Source organism: Lepidochelys kempii, chromosome 6 (assembly GCF_965140285.1).
Source record: "Lepidochelys kempii isolate rLepKem1 chromosome 6, rLepKem1.hap1, whole genome shotgun sequence".
NCBI lineage: Eukaryota > Metazoa > Chordata > Testudines > Cheloniidae > Lepidochelys > Lepidochelys kempii.
This window is the reverse complement of record NC_136385.1, coordinates 16,033,343-16,055,362: the sequence shown is the minus strand read 5'-3', so window position 1 is coordinate 16,055,362 and position 22,020 is coordinate 16,033,343. Positions and strand designations below refer to the sequence as shown.

Here is a 22,020-nt window from a genome sequence, read left to right as displayed (position 1 = left end):
GTGCCCCTGGGGTCAGTTTTGTTCAACATCTTCATTAATTATTTGGATGATGGGATGGATTGCACCCTCAGCAAGTTTGAAGATTACACGAAACTGTGGGGAGAGGTAGATACGCTGGAGCGTAGGAATAGGGTCCAGAGTGACCTAGACAAATTGGAGGATTGGGCCAAAAGAAATCTGATGAGGTTCAACAAGGACAAGTGCAGAGTCCTGCACTTAGGACGGAAGAATCCCATGCACTGCTACAGGCTGGGGACTGACTGGCTAGCCGGCAGTTCTGCAGAAAAGGACCTGGGGATTACAGTGGATGAGAAGTTGGATATAAGTCAACAGTGTGCCCTTGTTGCCAAGAAAGCTAATGGCATATTGGGCTGCATTAGTAGGAGCATTGCCAGTATATCGAGGAAAGTGCTATTCCCCTCTATTCAGTACGGGTGAGGCCACATCTTGAGTACTGCGTTAGGGAGGTGGCGGAATCTCCATCCATAGAGATTTTTAAGACCTGGCTTGACAAAGCCTTGGCTGGTATGATTTAGTTGGGGTTGGTCCTGCTTTGAGTAGGGGGTTGGACTAGATCACCTCCTGCGGTCTCTTCCAACCCTAATCTTCGATGATTCTATGATTCTATGAATGTGATGTGACTGCCCTCAACAAGTCTGAGGGCAAATGGTAAGTTGTGGTTGGCAATGACAGGACTAAGGCATTGATGGGCTATGGAGCCCACCAGTGGAGGAGAAGAGGGAAGAGATGTCCAGCCCTGGTTGGGTAGAGGGTAAGTTCACCATTACATAGGGTTTAGGGGGAGAGAAAAGGAGATCCTGGATGGCCCCCAAACTGGAGTGTGATTACCTGCACTGGGAGCAGATCATGGGTTCAAGTCCCCATGGCTGGGATGTGTGGGGAGGCCTCGCTGCTTAGCCCTGACACTGCAGCCATCCTATTCCTGGCAGGAGGCCATCCACGGACTTGGGCACCAGGCCATGTGCCCACGTGCTAGGAGCAGCTGCTGTGCTTGAAATCACAATGAGAATCCCATGAGATTAGACAACAGCATTTAACTTTCCATTTACCACTATCCACTCCTAACCCTGTGGGAAAAGCAAACACCAGGGGAGGGATGAGGTTTTCATGTGACTAGGAGTAAAGTCACCTTAGGCCAGTGACAACCCTAACAAAGGGGCCTAGAACTGGGCAGGTCTGACCTTGCTACTCTGTGTATAAAAACTTATCAGTTCAAACAAGTTTATCTGAGCAGAACTGGTCCTGAAAATCAGCTTATCCGATGTCCCCTGTTGCCCCACAGTGAGGTCCTGGCCTCTGGTGTTAGTCTCGCAAATGGGCAGATATTTTCCATTCCCTGCTCCAGATTTTTCAACAAAGAAGTGAAATAGATCTCAGATTTAGAGAAGAGAGGTTTTCTTTGAGACGTCTGACACCAGAGAGACAATACAGGCACCTCGTTGCACGCTGAAACAGTATGGATTAATCCTGTCCTATAGCATGCCCTTCTTTTCCAGTCTTGGGTCTCCACACAGCTCTGCGAATGCCTCTCAAATTAGACCTGGTTATAATAGGCCTGGGGATGAAACACACACACAGCACTGCTAAAGCGCCTCCTGAGAGACAGGCTGCCCTGCTATTCCAGCCCTTAGTCTGACACATCTACAGCTCTTCTGATGCCCCTCAGTCCTGACCTGCAGCTCCCTGTGTGAGTTTATAATATAGTCTCTTCTATAGAAAGTTGGCTGATCACAACCAATTGTGCAATTCCCTTTGCAGAATTCCTTGCAGCCTGCAAGAATTTGTGACTGATTTGAGGATGAAGAGCTGAACTTGTAAGTTTGGGGAGGCTAAAACTGAGTCTCTGATAAGAGACCAGATTGGGACTGGGATCGGGAACATATATCTCAGAGACTACTGGAAGAGCCATAATTAACCCATGACAAATATGTCAGAATTTGTCAAGCAATTGAAGTCACCCAGTCGAGACGGAAGATTTTGGAGGGTGGGCAGTGCTCTGATACTGTGGACATGGTAGAGAATCCAAAATCCTGCAAGAAAAGAGACCTGAGGCAGAAAGGGATGGAGACTTCCAAGTCAGAGTTCTGAAAAAAGAGCACATGGCTTGTGCTGGTTGCCACAGTGTGTACAGCTCCAAGATAATGCCCGGCATGTGGGAAAAAGATGCAAGAAATGCAATGGATTCCATCATGTTGCAAGAGTTTGCAAGGACCATTAAAAAAACCCCCAACAGCTTTCCAGTCAAAATGTTGACTGTGATTGCCGGAGCAACTTCTCAGGGTGAGACCCTGTGGCAAGTAATACAGAGTGGTATGGAGAGCATATTCCCAGTCCCTATTTTTGAGTTCAGAGGGAGCTGTCAGTACCAGATGGGACTATGTTTAAAGGAATCAGGATGGTGCTTCATAAGATGGTACAGTAAAATGTGTAATGAAGGAGAAATGAAGGTGATTTAGGAATTGAGAAATCTAAGAGAAGCGCTGGAAAAGTTTTACACTGGGCTCAAATGAACAGCAACATTGAGGAAGCCATCAGGGCTTGTCGTATGTGCCAAAAGTTCAGGCCAAGTCTAGGAAAAGGGCCAGTGTTGGTGGCACAGGAATAATTGGCCCCCTGGAGCAGAGTAGGCAGAGATTTATTATATTGGCTGGAAAAATCTCTGTCTTCATTCTAGACTATTCTCACTTTCCTGAGATAGCAAGGTTTATCAGTAGGACGGTTATAAGTGTTTGGAGGAGCGAGTTATATAAATGTTGTTTGTGAAGTGTTGTTGTTATTATGTTGTGGCTGGATATTGGGAATTGACCTTTCAGAGCATTCAGCTTCCCAGGCACAGGAAGTCTGGGGAAGGAGTGCTGCAGAAGCAGAGACAGGTGGAACTCAGTGACTGAGTGAAGAGGGGCTCTTTCAAGCCCCTTGGGCCAGAGTGTTTCCTGAAGACCACACAGCCCTCCACCCAGACCAGGAGAAAGAACAAACAGAGGCAGAGGCTCTAGAAGCTCTCAGAGCTACCTGGGCATCAAACCAGGTAGCATGGCAATTCTTGTGTTCCTCAAACTTTTTCCACTCTGGAGCTTTGTCAGGTTTAAATTCTTGTAATGGAGACATTTTCTGCTATTTCTGTAGGTGAGCTTGTGCATATTCATCAAATATTTAGATCAGGGCATTGAATCACTGGAATAGAATCTCCATGATTTCTAGACCTTCAGCCTTAACAGGGCCACCAGCGGGAGGTGATATGGCACACACAGCTTCACCCCAACAGGAAGCTGAAGGGAAGGGGGATCAGGTATAGATCTCTTATTGTGAATTGAAGGTCCTATGACAGAGAAGACCTCTATCCCCAAGTTCAATAATTGTTCCAGCTCTGACCTGGAAGGGTTACCTCAAAAGGTGGGAGAAAAGAGAGGACTGGTTTCTATGACCCATTTGATCTCTGGCTTATATACTGAGATAAAGGGGCCCAATTGGTGCCCCTTATGATTAATTTATCTGGCAATGTGGACACCTGTCCCACCACGGTCTGAGACTGAGACCCATCCCCTCCCCACTCATCTGACACAGGGCCACCAAACATCCATCCCTTGATTTGGGCTCAGACTGTACTTAGGGTCCTAGAAGTGGAAGGCTCTGTATGCTAATCCTAATGCTCCTGAGCCAGTTGTTCCCCAGTTTGTGGCCAGATTGGACTGAGGCACAATGAGAAGCAAATGGCTCCATCTTCCATTCTTGAACTTGTCAGACGGTCAGTCCCCTTGGTTGTGATGCTTCTTAAAAGGGTCTTTATTTCAAGCCAGGAACTCCACCATACATGTTTATGATTATTAAGCCCTAGTTAGTGGGTGGGGGAATGTGGCTCATGAGGTGTTTGCTTGTCAGGAATCTGCTAGTGCTAAATGGAAAGTAAAAGTTGTGAAATCTGTTGGGATTCTCATTCTTTTTCAGGCAGAACGGATGCTCCTGGTGCATGGCCTGGTACCCAAGTTCAGTGGATAGTCTCCTGAGAGGAACAGGATGGCTGAAGTACCAGGGCTAAGAAGTGAGACCTCCCCCACATCCAAGCCATTGGAACTTGAACCCATAATTTGCTCCTGAGCCAGGGAATCGGTCTCCAGGTTTGGGGCCATCCAGGATTTTCTCCTTTTCTCTCCCCATAAGGTCTAAGTCATGGTGACCTTACCCTGTTCCCAAGGAGGACTGGACATCTGCTTCTTGCCCATCAACAGGGGCCTCTATGGGGCAATAAACAAAAATTCACAGAAGCCCACGATCTGTCCCTGGCTTTTACTAAAAATACCCGTGAGAGAATCTTAACCTTAGGCTATGTCTACACTGCGCAGCTTTTAGTGACATGGCTGTGCTGCTACAGCCGTGCCATTAAAAGGTGCACAGTGTAGCCACTATTTGTCGGCAGGAGAGAGGTCTCCTGCCAACAAAAAACTTCCACCCCCACAAGCGGCGTTAGCGTTGTTGGCAGGAGAGTGCTCCTGCAGACAAAGCGCTCCTGCAGACAAAGCACTGTTCACACCGGCACTTGTCGTCAGCAAATCTTTTGTCTTTCGTGGGTGTGTGTTTTTTTAACACCTCTGAATATTGTTAGCTTATAAGCCTGTTAGCTCGAGATAGAATTTTGGATTTGATGTTCTATACTCTTACATCCTTACAAATATGTGTGAAGAACAAAGGACAAAGATGCTGTGTGTTGCATTTCCCACAACCAGATGGGGCTTTTAGGGGCAAGGGAGGATTGTGTGGGGCGGTAAAATGCTAAAAGACCAGAGAAATGACTGCCCCTGACTGGAGCACAACCTCACTGCTTACCCCTCCATGGAGTACAAAAGGAGTGGGATGAAGACCCAGGCTCACAAGCCTCCCGAGCAGAACATGACCGTAAGTTATAAGGAGTGTGACTAGGGGTGTGCACTGCAGGTATATTTGGGCCTGCTAAGAAGAAGGAGGGGGAGTAGGAATGGGGAATGGGAGTGGGAAGGGGAATGATCATGGTAATAGGGGACTGGGAATAGGGGAATGAGGAACAGGGACACAGGCAATGCTCTGCAGTGTCAGAGCTGGGAAGGGGGACACAGAGTAAATGCTCTGCAGCATCAGAGGTAGAAGCAGAACACCGGGAAGAGGGAGCTCCATTGGTGTGCGGAGCTAGGGGTTAGAAGAAGAAGGGGTTCCACTGGGGTAGAGAACTGTAATTGGGGGAGGGGAAGGGGAAAACTCTATCGGCATAGAGTGATAAGCCTGACTTGTGTGAAGGGCTTCGGAATTTGTTTGCTTGGAACTAACCCCAATAAACATCGCATCGCCTGCACTTCAAACTTCTGGTCTTCCGCTTTCCGTCTGCATGACAAGAACCAGGGAAGGGGGGGGTGGGGGAGAGAAAGCCCTCAAACGAATGCCAGAAGTTTTGTCTTTCACTTGCCAGTGTAGACAAACAGTCACTGGTACGAATCTGAGCCCTGCTGGGGGCGGGGAGGGTAGGAACGGGGGGTGGGGGAGTGTCTAACAGTGAGAGAGCTGCCAGGGGCTGACCTCCAGCAGCTCGTCCAGCCCTGCTGCTGCTCCTGTGTCAGGGTCTGACCGCAGCTGCTCCAGCCCCAAGGGAGCTGAGCCAACCCCATTCGCTGCTTCAGGCCTGAGGCTACTGCTCTGATGGCCTGGGGCTGACAGCTGCTCCAGCCCCGCACTGGAAGAAGATTCTGTGAACTCTGTGACAGAATTGTATCCTTACCAATGACCCAGAGGTGTAAAGCTCCATATCCTGGTTCCCAAAAAGAAACCAATTCCCCACTGCATGGCTGCCTTGGGTGCAGGGGACTGGACTAGATGACCTATTGAGTCCCTTTCCTGTCATACACTTCTGTGATTCTATGGCTGTATTGCAAGTGGTGCCAAAAATGTGGAAGGCTCCAATCCCATTGAGTTACCCTCTCTCCCAGCATGGGGCTAGATTGGAATGAAGAACCAAGCAGTGAATGTCTCCGTACCCCATTCCAATGCCTCCTGTCCCATTCTTTAAAGCAACCCCAAGGCATTGCTTTTCAAAGCTTAGACGTCCCTGAACTCTCACACCTTCCCTCTAGACAATGCCCCATTTTCAGGTCACAGCCAAGTGAAGGTGGAAATCTATGGACTTTGAGTGTTCTCCAAAATTTCGTTTAAGGACATTTTGGAAGATCTTATCGGGAAGGTTTACATTTCTTATCAGGGTTATTCATTCGATAAGAAAAGCTCTGGGCTGTGTGTTTATAAGAAGCAGCACCCAGGCGTTTCTCTACATTCACCACTCATCACCACTGGCTTGTGTGTCAGAAAACATCATGAAGTGGCTTCTGCTCCTGAGTTTGGTGGCGCTCTCTCAGTGCCGGGTGACAAAGTGAGTACTGGGGGAATACACCACTTTGGGCTGCTGAACTCGGCTTTCTACATAACCCTGTGTGATTATCAAGGGGAATGTCTGCACCTCTCTCATTCTCTTCTCTACTCTCCCTTCGTATATAGGCAGCAGCTGGGAACATCCCCTTAGCTTTGTGTTGTAGCAGGGGAATGAGGAAGGCAGGTCTTGTGGTTCAGGCACTGGAGTGGCACTTGCGAGATCTGGGTTAATGCCTGGCTCTACCACAGACTCCCTGTGTGACCAAGGGCAAGTGATGGAGTCTCTCTCTGGGGATCAGTTCTCTGTGATAATATTAGTGTTTATTATTTGTATTATCACAGCATGTAGGACCCACAAGTCATGGACCAGAACTCCATGGCACTAGGCACTGGAAGGCTGTCCCTTCCCTAAGTAGATAACGACCTCAATAAGACATAAGAGACAACAGAGACATGCAGACAGACTGAGAGGGGAGCACAACTAAACAATCAGTCAGCTTGATGGACAGTGATCTCTGCACACCAGCAGCCAAACTGTTGTTAAGGTTTTTTTATAGGCACGACGACAAGGGAGAGTTTCTAAGGAGGGATTTGAAGGAGGACAGTGTGGTAGCTTTGCAGATGTTTATAGGGAGGACCTCCCAACCATAGGGGGCAGGTGGGAGAAAGCACGAAGGTGCGTGATTGAAAATTTATCAAGTTGGCAGTAGAGGCTGGCATCATGGGCCAATGGGAGATGGGCATCAATAGCTTGATAGCCAGTGAGGGATAAGAGGCAGGGTGGGACTGAGTGCGAAGGACCTTGGAAGTGAAGACAAGCAGCTTATGTCTGATATCATAGACCAGGGGGAGCCAGTGGAGGGACCCAAAGAGAGGAGTGTCATGTTCAAAGTGACTTGCTAGGAAGATTATATTTGCAGCAACGTTCTGAATGGACATGAATGTGGCAAAATGGCATTTGTCAAGGCCAGGGAGAAGAAGTTGCAGCAATTGAGACATGAAAGGAGGAGAGCTGGAACGAGAGCTATGGCTGCGTGAAGGGATAGGAAAGGCTGCGTCTCAGAGAGCTTATGCAAGAAGATTTGGCAAGATTTAGACATAGCCTGGATGTGAGGAGCTAGACAAAAGTTGTTTCACATGTTTTGGGATTGGCTTTTTTTGTAGGAACCGATCCCTGTACAGCGTGCTCTACCCACGCCATGTGTGACTTATTCATCTTTATGTTCCCATCTTATCTCGTCCACTGTTACCCTGTCCTTTGTAAATGATTCCTTTGATGTTCCCTGCCTTATCTTGGCTAGTTCAGCCATTCTGTCTCTTGGCTTACCATGCACTTACCTGTCCTGGTTAGCCATAGACATTCTGTGTTCAGCCTGCTGATCTATTCACAGTACCTTACTAATCCTGCCTCCTAAAAAATGAGGCCTCCCTCATGTTCAATTAGTCCCATCAAGCCAGGCCTAGAAGGTCGAGATTTGAATTTGGACAGAAGGAGACAGGCCTGGAGGAGGGAGGCAGATCTGTGAGTCATCGGTATAGAGGTTGTAGTGGAATTTGTGTTTGCGGATGAGATTACACAGAGATAAGGGGTAGAAGGCGAATAGAAGGGGACCAAGGACAGAGCCCTGTGGAACTCCCACAGAAAGTTGGAGGGCAGATCCTCTGAAGGCATCAAAGGAGTGATTACAGATGTAGGAGGAGAACCATGAGAGGAGAGACATGGAAGCCAAGGAAGAAAGTGATTTCAAGCAGAACGGAATGGTTGACGGAGTCAAGGTGGCAGATAATAGTTCCTTTGTCCATTTTGTCTATTTCAACAGTAACCTCTACAGGACAGGGACTGTCTCTTTCTATGTATTAGTACAGCTCCCAGAATGTTAAGCCATCTCTCTTCTATACATATCGGCTGGGATTTTCCAAGAATCCTACAGAAAATTTGTGCCCAACTCCCTCTGACTTTCAGTGCCCTGGGCACTCAACTCCTTTGCACTCCTTTGATAATCCTAGGTATACTAAGGGGTCTCAGTGCAATGTAAAACTGGATTGCACTGTCGGTGCTGAACACAAGGCTTGTCTATTGTTTATTTCCTATTGATCGGTCTCTCTCCCTACCCTTGTTGATTAGGGTCTCCCTGAAGAAGGGGAAATCCCTGAGGCAGAACCTTAAGGAACATGGCTTGCTGGAGGATTTCCTGAAGAAACACCCTTACAACCCAGCCTCCAAGTATTTCCCCAGCCTGGCCAACAAGTTTGCCAGTGAGCCCCTAACAAACTACATGGACGTGAGTATAGCAGGAGAGCCGGTCTTGTAGCCTCCCTCTCCTCATCAAAGCTTCCCACTTCTCTGCCAACAGCTGATCTCTCCTCCCAAAAGTGCCCCAACCCACTCCCCCACCCATGTGCTTCCAAGCAAGCTCCCATCTTGCTGCAGCCACGAACCTGAGCTGGGCCACCCAGCCCCCAATTGTCATTGGATGGCATTCAGAAGAACATTGGGAAGAGCACTCCCAGGGTTTGCTGGCTGTCCTCTTCCAATCATGCTCTTCCACACACTGAGATTCAGGGGTCTGAGGCTAAATAATTATGTGCGTTTGATCACCTGTGGCTATTGGAGACCAGGAGGTGCTAGGAGCCATGCTGGGCAAAGTGATGGCAGAGAAACACCAGCTCAGGTTGAGCCTTTAGCAAGGACACTGTAGCCCAGACCCTCAGCTGGTGGAACTATGCCGGTTTACTCCTGGTGATGATCTAGTCCTTGGATGGGAAGGGTTTCCTCTTTGTCCATTGTTTTTTGTCCTGCTTTGGCAGATGGAGTATTATGGAACCATCTCAATTGGTACGCCTGCTCAGGATTTCACTGTCATTTTCGACACCGGTTCCTCCAACCTGTGGGTGCCCTCTGTGTACTGCTCCAGTGCAGCCTGCAGTAAGTCACCTGCAACCTCTCTTGCCTTGACATTCCAGCTGGGGTGGTTGACTGAAATCATAGAGATTTACATTAGCAAGGAGGAACCTTAATTGAAATAATTGATTTTAATTATTTTTCGAAAGGCAGTTGATTCTCACTGGTTTGTAACCACTATACTCAGGTTGACTTGCAACTAGATATTTACATTATATTTCGTACTTCCTTTAGCAAATCAGGGGGATATACATGTCAATACACATTTATTTAAGCAATTAACATAGCTTTATACACATTTATTCAAATTCTTACTTTGTTCATTTTTTCGTTATTTTAGAAAATGGTGAAGAAGGTGTTTCTTATTTACTACATTATGATTAATTTTTGGTTTCTATCAGACTCAATTTGGATGGAAATTGGAAAATTCACTTTAAAATTCAAAATCCAGCTTTTAAAAAAATTAGTTAGAACTCCTTTCAATGGGCTGTATATACAAGAAAGAAAAATTTATCAAAACATGTTTTGCATTTAAAAATAACAGTTTTATGAAACAAAGGAAGTGTTATTTGTAGTCAGTGAATTGAACTGATTGTTTCTGACCCACACGTCCTTCAAGATTTTAGAACTTGTAGAGCTCATCCTCTCGCACCTAGCTTTTATTCAGAGATTGGAAGAGGAAAACAAGTGTTCCCATTTTTTCAATTCCCAATTGGTTTCTTAAGTTGGAATAAACTAGTCTGTGAACTGAACTAGTTAATAAACTGACCTGAAGAAAGTATGCTCTCTGCACCTACAGAAGAGGCTACTGCTGTCAAAAGCTTGTTTAGCTTGAAACTAAGGAAACTCTGGTTCCAGGTGCTGAGTCAGTCCAATCTTCCAGTTCTGTTGACTTTCTTTGAAGCCAGAAAACATGCACTACTTAACAGTAACCTTTGTAATTAATTTAAATTATTTTAGTAGATTTTAGTAACATTTAGTAAGATTTTAGTTTAGACCTTACCGTATGTTGTCATAATTTCAAAGTTAATTGAAAATAGGTTATTTTAAAAAAAAATATACTGACATCTTAAAAAAATCAGATTTTTTTTTTATCATTGATTTTTATTCACCCGGGAAGACAGAGTGCAGCAGGTCTCCCTCCATTTTCCTTCCACATACTACACAGTGTCAGAGGTGGAATGGGTCCTAGTAAGACAAGAAGCTAGGCACTTGAGTGTGGCAATGTTGAGTCCTGCAATGTGTGACTCTTAGGCATCCTGACCTCACCAAAGAATTCAGAGCCTCGCTAGTCACCCAAGCTCTCCGTACAATGCATGGGGAGAGTTACAAGTGTCAGCCTGTGACCATCTGACTCATCTGTACTTGCAGCAAACCACAAAAAATTCAACCCTTCAGACTCCTCCACCTACCAGGCCACCAGCCAGAGCCTCTCCATCCAGTATGGCACCGGCAGCATGACTGGAATCCTGGGCTATGACACCGTCCAGGTAAATCACAAGAAAGGATCAAAACCCATGGAAAAGACATGGTGAAGGATTTGGCGTTAGAAGGACAGGACGCATCTGGGAAGCTAAAGCAGAGTATGGGTATGAACTGGGAGAGGGGGGATAGAAAAAGGGAAGAGAAGAGGCAATGAGACTAATCACAGAATATTCTCATATGGGGGAGAGACCACAGTGCAGGGCACGCCAGCCTCTGAGAACTCCCCAGGCCACCAGGACCCTGTGGTAGACTTGGCAGCTTCTCCAGGGTGTAGGGTGTGTCTGATTGTCCCCATCCCTCTCCCAAGGTTGGAGGCATTGTGGACACCAACCAGATCTTTGGTCTGAGTGAAACTGAGCCCGGCTCCTTCTTTTACTACGCCCCCTTTGATGGGATCCTGGGTCTGGCCTTCCCCAGCATCTCCTCTTCTGGAGCCACCCCCGTCTTTGACAACATGATGAACGAGGGTTTGGTGTCTCAGGACCTCTTCTCCGTCTACCTGAGCTCGTAAGTCAGGGCTGGAAACAGCCCATCTGCTGCAGTGAGATTCACGTTCCTATAGCGCCTCTCTCAATGAGTGATCCCTGCAACATTTGCATAAGAATTCCCCCAAAGCAGCCACCTCTGCGGTGGAACATGGCAACTGTCCTATGCTAGTGATTTAAGTTTTTGGGAGCAGAAGTGAACACTAGGGCATTGGTATTAAACTGACTCCTGGGAGAAGAGTTTCCCCTAATACCTCACCCAGATGATTTCCTGGCTCAAAACCTTCTAGCACCAGGCTGAACCATCTTCTCAGTCCTGACTCTGAGGGAAGAGCAGCCCCTACTGAGTCACTGACACAACTGCCTCACACACCTGGGCCTTTCCTTGGTGGTCTCCCGTCCACATGTGGCCAGGCCCAAATGTGCTTAGCTTTTGAGATCTAGGAAGAGAAAGCCCAAAGTGATGTCAAAGCAGGGGGTGAGGTGCTCCTCTCATCCAACCAGCCTGTCCTATCTTGGCTACTAGATGCTGATATTCCCAGCTCTGAGTCTACCCCAGCACTCCCCAGCTGTCGTCCTTCTCTAACAGATGGAGCGATTGCTATTGTCTCATTAGCCAACCATTCATACATTCTCCTTGACTCTCCTCTCTCCCTTCTCCAGCAATGACCAGACTGGGAGCTTTGTGATGTTCGGCGGCATCGACTCCTCTTACTACTCTGGGAGCCTCAACTGGATCCCTCTCTCCTCTGAGAGTTACTGGGAAATCACCATGGACAGGTATCGCCCACCTCTTGGCCCTTCCCCTTCAATGTTACCTTGAAAAAAGGAGATGCATGTGGGAGCCGGGAGAAGCTCAACTTAGAGTCCAGACAAGATGAGAGACAAGACAAGGGAGTTGGGATCACACTGTACTTGGAGTTATAGGAAAGGGGCTCACCAGTAAGGCAGTTAGATGAGTGGATCTCCACCTCGCCCATAACAGGACCCAGAGATGACCTGTGTCTGCCACTCGTAGGGGGGCAGGGTTAGGGCAGCACCACCACCCCCGCGTCCCCTGTGCCAGGACCCCTCTCTCCCCTGTTTAGCAATAAAGTAAAGGGCAGGGTGGTCGCAAACCCTTGACATCAGTTTGTGACCCTCAGGCTAGATCGGTCACAGTCCCAGAAGGTTGTAGGACAAGGAGCGATGGGCAATAGCCAAGGAAGGAGAGATTGAGGCTGAAACATCAGGGGAAACTTTTTGGCATTCAGCAAGAATCACCCTACAGGCCTCTCACTGCTGGCTCGTGGGCTGAGTGGGAATGAGATCGGAAGTGTTTGTGGGAACAAACAACAAGTTCCCCCCGACTCTCTCTCTTGCAGCGTCACCATGAACGGAGAGATCATCGCTTGCTCTGGTGGCTGCCAGGCTATCATTGACACTGGTACTTCTCTGCTGGCTGGGCCCTCTTCTGGCATCTCCAACATCAACTCCTACATCGGCGCCAGCGATGGCACGGTAAGGGCAGGGAGAGGGAGAGATGCTTCTAGAGGTGTCTGCTACACACGGATGTGATGCTCCATCTCTCTCATTGGAGAACCTAGTGCCCGAGACGTGTCTAACCTTTCTTCCGTGTGTTGCCTCCCTCCCTGCAGATCAGCTGCAGTGCCATGAGCAGCCTGCCCAACATCGTCTTCACCATCAACGGCATCGAGTTCCCTCTGCCCGCCAGTGCCTACATCACTGATGTGAGTGTCCTGCTGAGAAAGCCGCCTCGGGGCCTCTTAGCCAGGGCTTGTGCCTTAGGCCATTGCACTGAGCATGCTGGCAAAATGCCCCTGCACAGCCAGCGTGAGCCTGCAGGAGCGTCACTGAGATGCAGCTCAGAGTCTGTCCCCAGTATGAGAGTGGGGCGGCAGAGAACTCTTCCCACAAATGGATCAAGGGGGAGGGATGGTCAAGATGAAGGCAGGCCCACAGTGAAAGTGACACACCGCAAGAGAAGCGAGGCAGCCTGTGGAGCTGGCCACCATAGGAGATCACCAGGGCAGGGGCCTTACAGGGCTAGGAGAGAATTAAATGAGCAGCTACCCCAGCTGGGAGGCTAGATCAAGAGAGATCGCTGCCTTGTTCTCCAGGGCATGGGCATCTGGGCATCAGGAAGGATGTTCCTTCCCCATGATAAGAGTTTGCTCCCCACTGTAAAGGAACAAGCAAGCTGCTTTAACAGCACACAGCAACACCAGCTGGTAGGTGGGACAGGCAGTGGGGAAGCCCAAATCCACTTATAATCACAGCATGATTTCTGGTGGCAGAATGAAATCGCTCCCTTTGGAATCTGGCCAGGAGCCTGGAAAGAGCGTGCTTTGCCTCCCCAAGGGATGTGTCATGAACAGAAGTTGTCAGGACCTTGCTTTTCTTCCCAGTTGACAGGCTGCATCCCTTAGGCCTTGGCTTAGGCACTGGGGCTGTTCTGAGGCCCAGATCCACAAAGGTAGCTCACTGGGAGTTAGGCATCTAAGAAGCATCAAAAATTGGGGCCCAACTTACCAGTGTCACTCCCTGCAGCCCACAGAGGTCTCCTATGGAAGCCCTACCCAGTCTAATGCTACTTGGTTTGAGAGCTCTGAGATCCCAGCCCAAGATGGTAACAAGCACCAGCAGGCCCTACAGGATGGTAACTCACTGAAGTTCCAGCCCAATAATTACCATGTCCCCTTTTCCCCTGGTGCAGGAGTCAGGCTCTTGTATGTCCGGCTTTGAAAGCATCGACGTTGGAGGGCTCTGGATCCTCGGAGACGTCTTCATCCGCCAGTACTACGTTGTCTTCGACAGGGCCAACAACCAGGTGGCCCTGGCCTCTATGGCATGAACACAGCACTATCCCTGGGGCACTGCCATGGAACACTGACCCCGGAGAGTCTCTGTTTCTCTAGAGCCCCACCACCGCTTATCGATCAAGTGACATCACCCCACACTCACCCTCTATCCCATAATTTTACCCCCAGTAGAATAAAGGAATATAAGAGCATTTGAGTGAATTGTTTCTCTTTGATGCGGTTTAGGATTGGACCCATCTTTTATTCATTTTTTGAACATTGGCTTTTAGGGCCACAGCTACCTGCCTATGAGTACTAGCAACAATTTTTAGCAGCTGTTGCATCCACTGGTCTGTAAGGACCCGGGGTTGCAATTTATTAGCGGTGCCCCACCTACCCACCATTGTTCTGAAAGGCACATGTCTTTGCCAGTTGTTGCCTTGAATGGGATAACTCCATGAGAGACCACAGAGTCCATTATGACCATAAGAATAAATGGTAGTGGCTGATCCCAATCCTTTCCCTGCTGGTTTACTATTTTTTAAAAAGCTGTTTTAAGAGTGCGGTTAGCCCATTCTAACTGGCCTGAACTTGGAGGTGTCCTGCTAGATGCAATTTTTGCTTGATTTGACTTGCTTGACAAGGCCTTTTAGTAATATTCTTGATGAAATGAGGTCCTTGGTCCAAATCAGTTTTTTTTTTGGCATACCCCACCTGGTTATTACCGGCTCAATCAGCACACGGGCTGTTGTTTGGGCTGTGTTGTTATGGGTGAGGATTGGTTTACTCCATTTTATAAGTGGATTAACAGTTACCCAACAACACTGACTACCCTGGCTTTTGTTGCTAAAGGGCCAATGTAATTAAATAGTAAATGAGCCCAAGGCCCCTCTATTCTCTGCTGTTTTGGAGGCTTTTTGATTATATTAGAATTAACATTATTGGCTGTACAGGACAGACAGTTATTTACAAACTATTTTATATTACTGCTTATATTTGGCACCAGCCAAGTGCTTGCAATTTAGCTAAAGATTTTTTTTACTCTCAAATGCCCCCTCTCTGGGCTAGGGAAATTATTTCTGTTTTTAATGCCATGGGTACCACCCAAACTACTTTTGTTTGCCAGTTGTAGCACAAACGGCTGTCCCACCGGGGACTATGCTAAAACTGGAGCCTGAACTAAGGCCTGCATTAACTGGATCATGGCTTCCTGCTGCAAAGGGCCCCTGTTTCATTTCACCCCCGTCATTAACAATTTATGCAGCGGGGCTGCCTTTTTTGAAAATCCCTTAATAACATTTTGGGAAAAATTAACCATTCCCAAAAAGGATTTAAGAGCGGTGACATCGGTGGGAGCTGGTAATTTAAGAATCAGCTCTACTTTTTGTTTATTAGGGGAGCACCCTTCCTGTCCCAAAGTCACTTCAAGATAATTTACTTGTTGGGAACCCAACTGGGCTTTTTTCATTTTTTTTTTTTTTTGATAAACCCAGTTTCCTGAATTTTTTGTAATATCCTATTTAATAATTTTTTTTTGTTTGAGTGGAACTTAGGATATTTACATAAGAAAATATACTGTTTTTTTAAGGCATTTTATTTTACATTTTAACAACATGGGCATGACAAATAAGAACGACATTGTTCCAGCCCATGGGGACCCTGGCAAAACACAACTGCTTCCCTGGAAAGGTAAAAGCAAATTTGTAATAGCTGTCCCGATGTAAAGGGATAGGAAAGGAAGCATCGGCCAAATTCAAAACTGGAAGCCACTAGTCCCCTCCGACGCTGGAAGCTATTACCCATAGGTGCCGACTCCGTGTGTGCTCCGGGGCTGGAGCACCCATGGGGAAAAAATGGTGGGTGCGCTGCACCCACCGGCAGCTCCCCACCCCACCCCCCTACCCCAGCTCACCTCCGCCTCCGCTCCGCTCCACCTCCGCCCCTGAGCGCACCGCCACGTCATCGTTCTCCCCACTCATTCCCAGCGCTTGCACCGCGAAACAGCTGTTTCGCACGGCAAGCCTGGGAGGGAGGGGAGAGGAGCGGGAATGCGGCGTGCTTGGCGGAGCAGGTGGGGCCGGGGTGGGGATTTGGGGAGGGGTCCAATAGGGGCAGGGTGGAGCGGAGTTAGGGCGGGGACTTTGGGGTGGGGGTGGGGCCAGAGGCGGGGGGGCCGTGAGCACACACTGGTGCAGAAAAAAGCCACTATGGGGGCCATCGGGGTGTCACCTCAGTAAGGGGGCAAAAATCAACTACCAGCCTTCAGGTCTTGCTATCACTTTTATGGACTGGCCAGAGGGCAACATTATTGGGATGTGACTGTTCCACTAAAACCCCTTGGCTTAAAAGCCCATCAACTGGGGGTTTTTTTAGGCTGGCTTCTGCCTTTTTTGATAGCTGTGCTGCTTCTGGCGTGGGGGATCGGGATCTGTAACTAGGATCTTTGTCTCAATTTTACCACATTCTATTTTATTTTATTTTTGGCCTGCATCTCCTGGCGGGTTTTTTTGCAATTGCTAGAATTTTTGGAGTTCACATTGGCCACTTTAGCTCTTTAGATGCCTTAAGGATCATTATTCAGTAGCTTGCCAAATTTTTCCTGGCTTTTAGGATGTGCTGGGAGGCATTTTTCATAGAACACTGATAGCAAAATTAATTAACATTTTAAATTTTGTAAAGACGTTAATTTTTAAAATCCCTTTTTTAGATTTTTAAAGCCAAATTGCCTTTTATGCATGTATGTATTTATTAATTAATTTGTTGAACTGATACAAAATGTTTTTCAAAAAGGAACAGTACTTTTTGCCTTATTGAACCCCTGTAAGGTCTTAATTCCAGCTGGAGGGCCAAACAGGTTTTTATTTTGGGTACTACTTAGGGAATAAGTGGCACCTGTATTTAACAAGAAATTTTGTCCAAACACCCTGTCAGGTTTCCCTCCCCACTCTGAACTCTGGGGTACAGATGTTGGGATTCGCATGAAAGACCCCCTGAGCTTATTTCTACCAGTTTAGGTTAAAAAATTCCCCAAGGCACAAATTCTTCCTTGTCCTTGGACAATATTGCTGCCACCACCAAGTGAGTTAGACAAAGATTCAGGAAAAGGACCACTTGCAGTTCCTGTTTCCCCAAAATGTCCCCCCAAGCCCCTTCACCCCCTTTCCTGGGTAGGTTTGAGAATAATATCCTCACCAATTGGTACAGGTGAGCACAGACCAAATCCCTGGGTTTTTAGGACACTAAACCCAATCAGATTCTTAAAAAAACCAGAACTTTATTATAAAGAAAAAAAGTAAAAGAAGCACCTCTGTAAAATCAGGATGGAAGGTAATTTTACAGGGTAATCAGATTCAAAACACAGAGGATTCCCCTCTAGGCAAAACTTTAAAGTGACAAAAAACAGGGATAAACCTCCCTCTAAGCACAGGGAAAATTCACAAGCGAAAACAAAAGATACTCTAATGCATTTCCTTGCGGTTACTTACTATGCCTGTAATTTAGATGTATCATTCAGTAGGAGCTGGATTACTTGCTTGGTCTCTCTCTTTGTCTCCGGAGAGAACACACACAGAGCACAAAAACAAAGCCTCCTCCCCACCCCCCGATTTGATAGTATCTTCTTTCCCCATTGATCCTTCTGGTCAGGTGCCAACTAGGTTAATTGAACTGATTAACCCCTTACAGGTAAAAGGATTCTGTACCTCTGGCCAAGAGGGATTTTATATTACTGCATACATAAAGGTTGTTATCTTTCCATTTATATTTATGACGCCCCCCAAATCATAGACAGTGCTGGACAGCCTGCTCCACACTGGCTGTGATTTCTTCCTGGAGCTCTAGAAGAAAACAGAATTATTAAGACACATGCACCTCTAAATATACTACTGATTATATAAAAACTAACAATAATTTCCATTTTTCAAGGATGAATTTTAACCAGTTGATTCTGGGAAACTTTCACGGGAGAGTGCATCAGCCACTTTGTTAGAAGCTCCTGAAATGTGTTGTATTTCAAAATCAAAATCTTGGCGAGCTAAACTCCACCGAAGAATTTTTTTGTTATTTCCCTTGGCGGTATGAAGCCACTTGATTGGTTTGCAGGTTGGTTTGCAGGTGGAAACGCCGTCCCCAAACGTATGGGCGAAGCTTTTCCAGAGCATACACAATGGCATAACATTCCTTTTTGCTGATTGACCAGTGGCTTTCCCTCTCAGGCAGATTTTTGCTGAGAAACATGACAAGATGGAATTCTTGATCCAGTCCTTCCTGCATTAAAACTGCTCCCACACCACGCTTGGAAGCATCTGTGGTTACTCGGAAACGTCTGTCAAAATCTGGGGCACTTAGCACAGGGTCAGACATGAGTGTTGCTTTAAGCTGGTTAAAGGCCTTCTGACACTCTTCAGTCCTCTGAACTGCATTTGTCTGTTTCTTTTTGGTTAGGCTGTCAGTGGGGTGGCGATTTGGCTGTAGTGCTGTACAAATCGCCTGTAATATCCAGCCAAGCCTAAGAAGGATTGGACCTGTTTCTTTGACTTTGGGACAGGCCACTTTTGGATAGCATTCACTTTGGCCTGTGGGGCGTTGATAGTTCCTTGACCCACCTGGTGTCCAAGGTAAGTCACTCTATTTAGGCCTATTTGACACTTCTTAGCCTTAACAGTTAGTCCTGCCTCCCTTATGTGTTTATCTTATGTGTATGGCCTCTTTGGTGTCCCTATGTCTGATAAGTGGGGAGAGGGGGTGGGTCTCAGTCCCAGACCCTGGTGGGACAGGTGCCCACATTTCCAGACAAATTAATCATAAGGGGCACTAATTGGGTCTCTTTATCTCAGTAGATAAGCCAGAGATCAAATGGGTCATAGAAACCAATCCCCCTTCATTTCCCCCACCTTTCGAGGTCACCCTTCCTGTAAGGGCTGAAGCGGATTGAGGGACCTGGGGGTACCAGAGTTTTGTGTCCGGGACCTTTCCCCAGTGCTGAATTCACTGTGAGAGTTCTATCCCTGATGCCCCTTCCCTTCATCTCCCTGTCTGGGTGAAGCTGTGTGTACCATATCGCCTCCCGCTGGTGGCCCTGTTAAGGCTGAAGGTCTAGAAATCATGGAGATTCTATTCCAGTGATTCAATGCCCTGATCTAAATATTTGATGAATATGCATGAGCTCACCTACAGAAACAGCAGAAAATGTCTCCACTACAAGAATTTAAACCTGACAAAGCTCCAGTGTGGAACAAGTTTTAGGAATACAAGAATTGCCATGCTCCTGGCTGGCTCTGGTTTGGTGCCCTTCCAGTCCTGTGATTGCCTGATTCTATGACACCACCACTGTTAGTAACCATTGATTTCCATCAGAGATGTGGGGTGCATTATGTTCTCCACATGGTGGAAGCCCCCGGGATCCCAAATCATCTGACTTTTTCTGTTTAGCTTTCTCTTTCTCTTTTTATTCTTCGGCAAATCCCCAGTTCCTGGGACAGCAGCATCTATCATCACAGGCATTCTAGGTCTCATTATTCTGTTAAACAGCATGTCTGCAGGTGACACCACATTTCATTGGTACCATCCCGTAGCTGAACTGTGCTAAGCATGGGACAGTGTGACTCCAAAGCCCTTTTCAGGAGCAGCTTTATTATTTTAACACCATTTTCCACCAACACAAGCCATCTGCTCTTTTTGCTGAAATCTGACTTTGAAGTCTTTCTGCCTCAGGTCTCTTACTGAGGTGTTTTGGATTCTCTACCATGCCACAGTGTCAGAATGTTACCCTTCTGCTAGTTGGAGTGGGCAGCAAGAAGGGCCGGATTCAATATCTAGAGGCTCCTTTTCAACAACAGAACACAGAACCAGCTCCAGCCCCCATGCAGTAACCTGGGAAAATAACACGCCACCCCCGGATGCCTCTAAGAGGCAATACTTCCCCTTCCACAAGGACAGAGTCTGAGTGTAGAGAGATTTTTTAATAAAAGTAAAGTAGCTTTAATTTGGGAAAACAGCACAAGTGGGATTCATAAACATAAAAGCATGAACAGAACACTCACCCTGGAATACGCTGGGCAGTGTCTTTTGCTTCAGGTTCTTCAATCCAACACCAATGTTCCTGTAATGTGCTCCCCTTCATATTCCACTCACAGTTGTTGTCCTTGGTCAGTGAAGACCCAGCATTCATAGGTGCATCTGCGTGCATCTTTTACTCGCCTCATTGTGGTGGGGGAGTAAAAGCCGCTTTCCTTGCTATGCTGGCACTGGCACTTGCTCCACACACCAGCCACCCTCACCGGCTGCCTGCTTGCCACTCCTCTGGCCACCTGCTCACACTCCAGTGGCCATCCTCACCAGCTGCCTGCTCGCCGCTCTGCCATCCACCGCCTCAAATTTACAAGTTCAGCTCTTCATCCTCAAACCAGTCACAAATTATTGCAGGCTGCAAGGAATTCTGCAATGGGAATGACACAATTGGTTATATCAGCCAACTTTATGTAGAATAGGCTACATTATAGAAAGCACAGGGAACTGCAGATCAGGATTGAGGGACATCAGAAGAGCTGTGTATGTGTCAGGCCTGAGGGCTGGAACAGCAGGCTGGCCTGTGGCACAGGAGTGAGGCTAGGGTTTCCATATGTCCGTATTTTCCCGGACTTGTCCAGCTTTTTGGTTCTTAAATCGCTGTCCGGGAGGAATTTTTAAATATCTAAAAACGTCCGGGATTTTGCCATTATTATTTTTCCCCAAAGAAGAGTTGATCATTCAAAAAAGAAAGTGAATGTTGATCACTCAGGAGAGTGCCTGCTTTTTCCCCCAGCTCCCAGTGCTTGCACTGTGAAACAGCTGATTCGCCTGGCTGGGAAGGAAGGGGAAGGAGGGGGAACGCAGCGCGCTCAGGGGAGGAGGCGGGGCCGGGGCAGAGATTTGGAGAAGGGGTCCAATTGGGCAGGGAGGGGGCGGAGTTGGGGAGGGGACTTTGGGGAAGGGGTTGGAATGGGGGCAGAGAAGGGGCGGGGAAAGGGAGGAGTTGGGGCGGGGCCAGGGGCGGAGGACAAGAGCAAATACCTCCTCCCCCGTGTGGAGTCTCCTCTTTTTTGAATGTTCAGATATGGTAACCCTAAGAGAGGCGCTTTGGCAGCACTCTGTGTGTGTTTCATACCCCAGGGCTATAATAACCGGTCAAGATTGAGAGGCATTGGCAGAGCTGCGTGGAGCCCCAAGACTGGAAGAGCAGTGGGTGCTATAGGGCAGGATTAATCCTTACTGCTTCAGGGTGCTACGAGGTGCCTGTATTGTCTCTCTGGTGTCAGACGTCTCAAAGCAAACCTCTCTTCTCTAAATCTGAGATCTATTTTGCCTTGTTGTTATTTAAAAATAACCCTGACATATGCCACTAGGAAACAGTGGAGAATACCAGCATATTTCACCTACATATTTCACCCAAGAGCTGACAGGTGACAAAGCCTTTCCCTGCAGAACTGGGTGAGCTAGAACCAGCCCCCTAGAAGTAACTGGCTCTCAAGCCCACTCCCCTGAGTCAGCCAGTCGCTCAAATTCATGCTGCCCATCCTATTTCCAGCCCACTAACTGCAGCTCCCTGTGCTGATCTGGGCTCCGAAACCTACCAATGACCTAGAGGTGTAAAGCTCCAAATCTGGTCTGTGCTCATCTTGTTTACCTATTTGGTTGGTAATTGCCAGGACCTCACGGTGGGGCATCAGGGGATAAGCTACAAACTTTTTTTTAAAAAGGCCAGAATTAGAATGGGGCTAACACCCAAGCAGGCCCGTTGGTGGTTCAGAGCCCTCAGGTGGAAACCAGACGTGGCATTTTCCCAACACGCATACCACAGTGGGATGCCTGGATATCAGGAGCAAGCGTTAAATCGCTGGAAGATCTGTCTTTTGTTACGAATTACACCTGGTAGGACATGCACACAAGTGCTACGAATTACACC

General features: G+C 47.5%; 1 protein-coding gene across 1 annotated transcript; it reads left to right on the top strand.

The window, feature by feature from the left end:
* The first annotated feature begins 6,350 nt into the window (after positions 1-6,350).
* On the top strand, positions 6,351-14,239 carry LOC140912469 (pepsin A). The gene is made up of 9 exons (XM_073346908.1): positions 6,351-6,406; positions 8,531-8,687; positions 9,214-9,331; positions 10,679-10,797; positions 11,100-11,299; positions 11,941-12,057; positions 12,642-12,777; positions 12,915-13,007; positions 13,994-14,239. The coding sequence occupies exons 1-9, from the start codon at positions 6,351-6,353 to the stop codon at positions 14,129-14,131; spliced, it is 1,134 nt and encodes a 377-aa protein (XP_073203009.1). The 3' UTR covers positions 14,132-14,239.
* Positions 14,240-22,020: the final 7,781 nt, after the last annotated feature.

Bases quoted from the DNA above. Each gene is read 5' to 3' on its own strand.
- LOC140912469 (XM_073346908.1), top strand. From the start codon at position 6,351: ATGAAGTGGCTTCTGCTCCTGAGTTTGGTGGCGCTCTCTCAGTGCCGG. The intron at 9,332-10,678 runs GTAAGTCACCTG...CTGTACTTGCAG, and splicing joins CTGCTCCAGTGCAGCCTGCA to CAAACCACAAAAAATTCAAC. The intron at 13,008-13,993 runs GTGAGTGTCCTG...CCCCTGGTGCAG, and splicing joins CCAGTGCCTACATCACTGAT to GAGTCAGGCTCTTGTATGTC.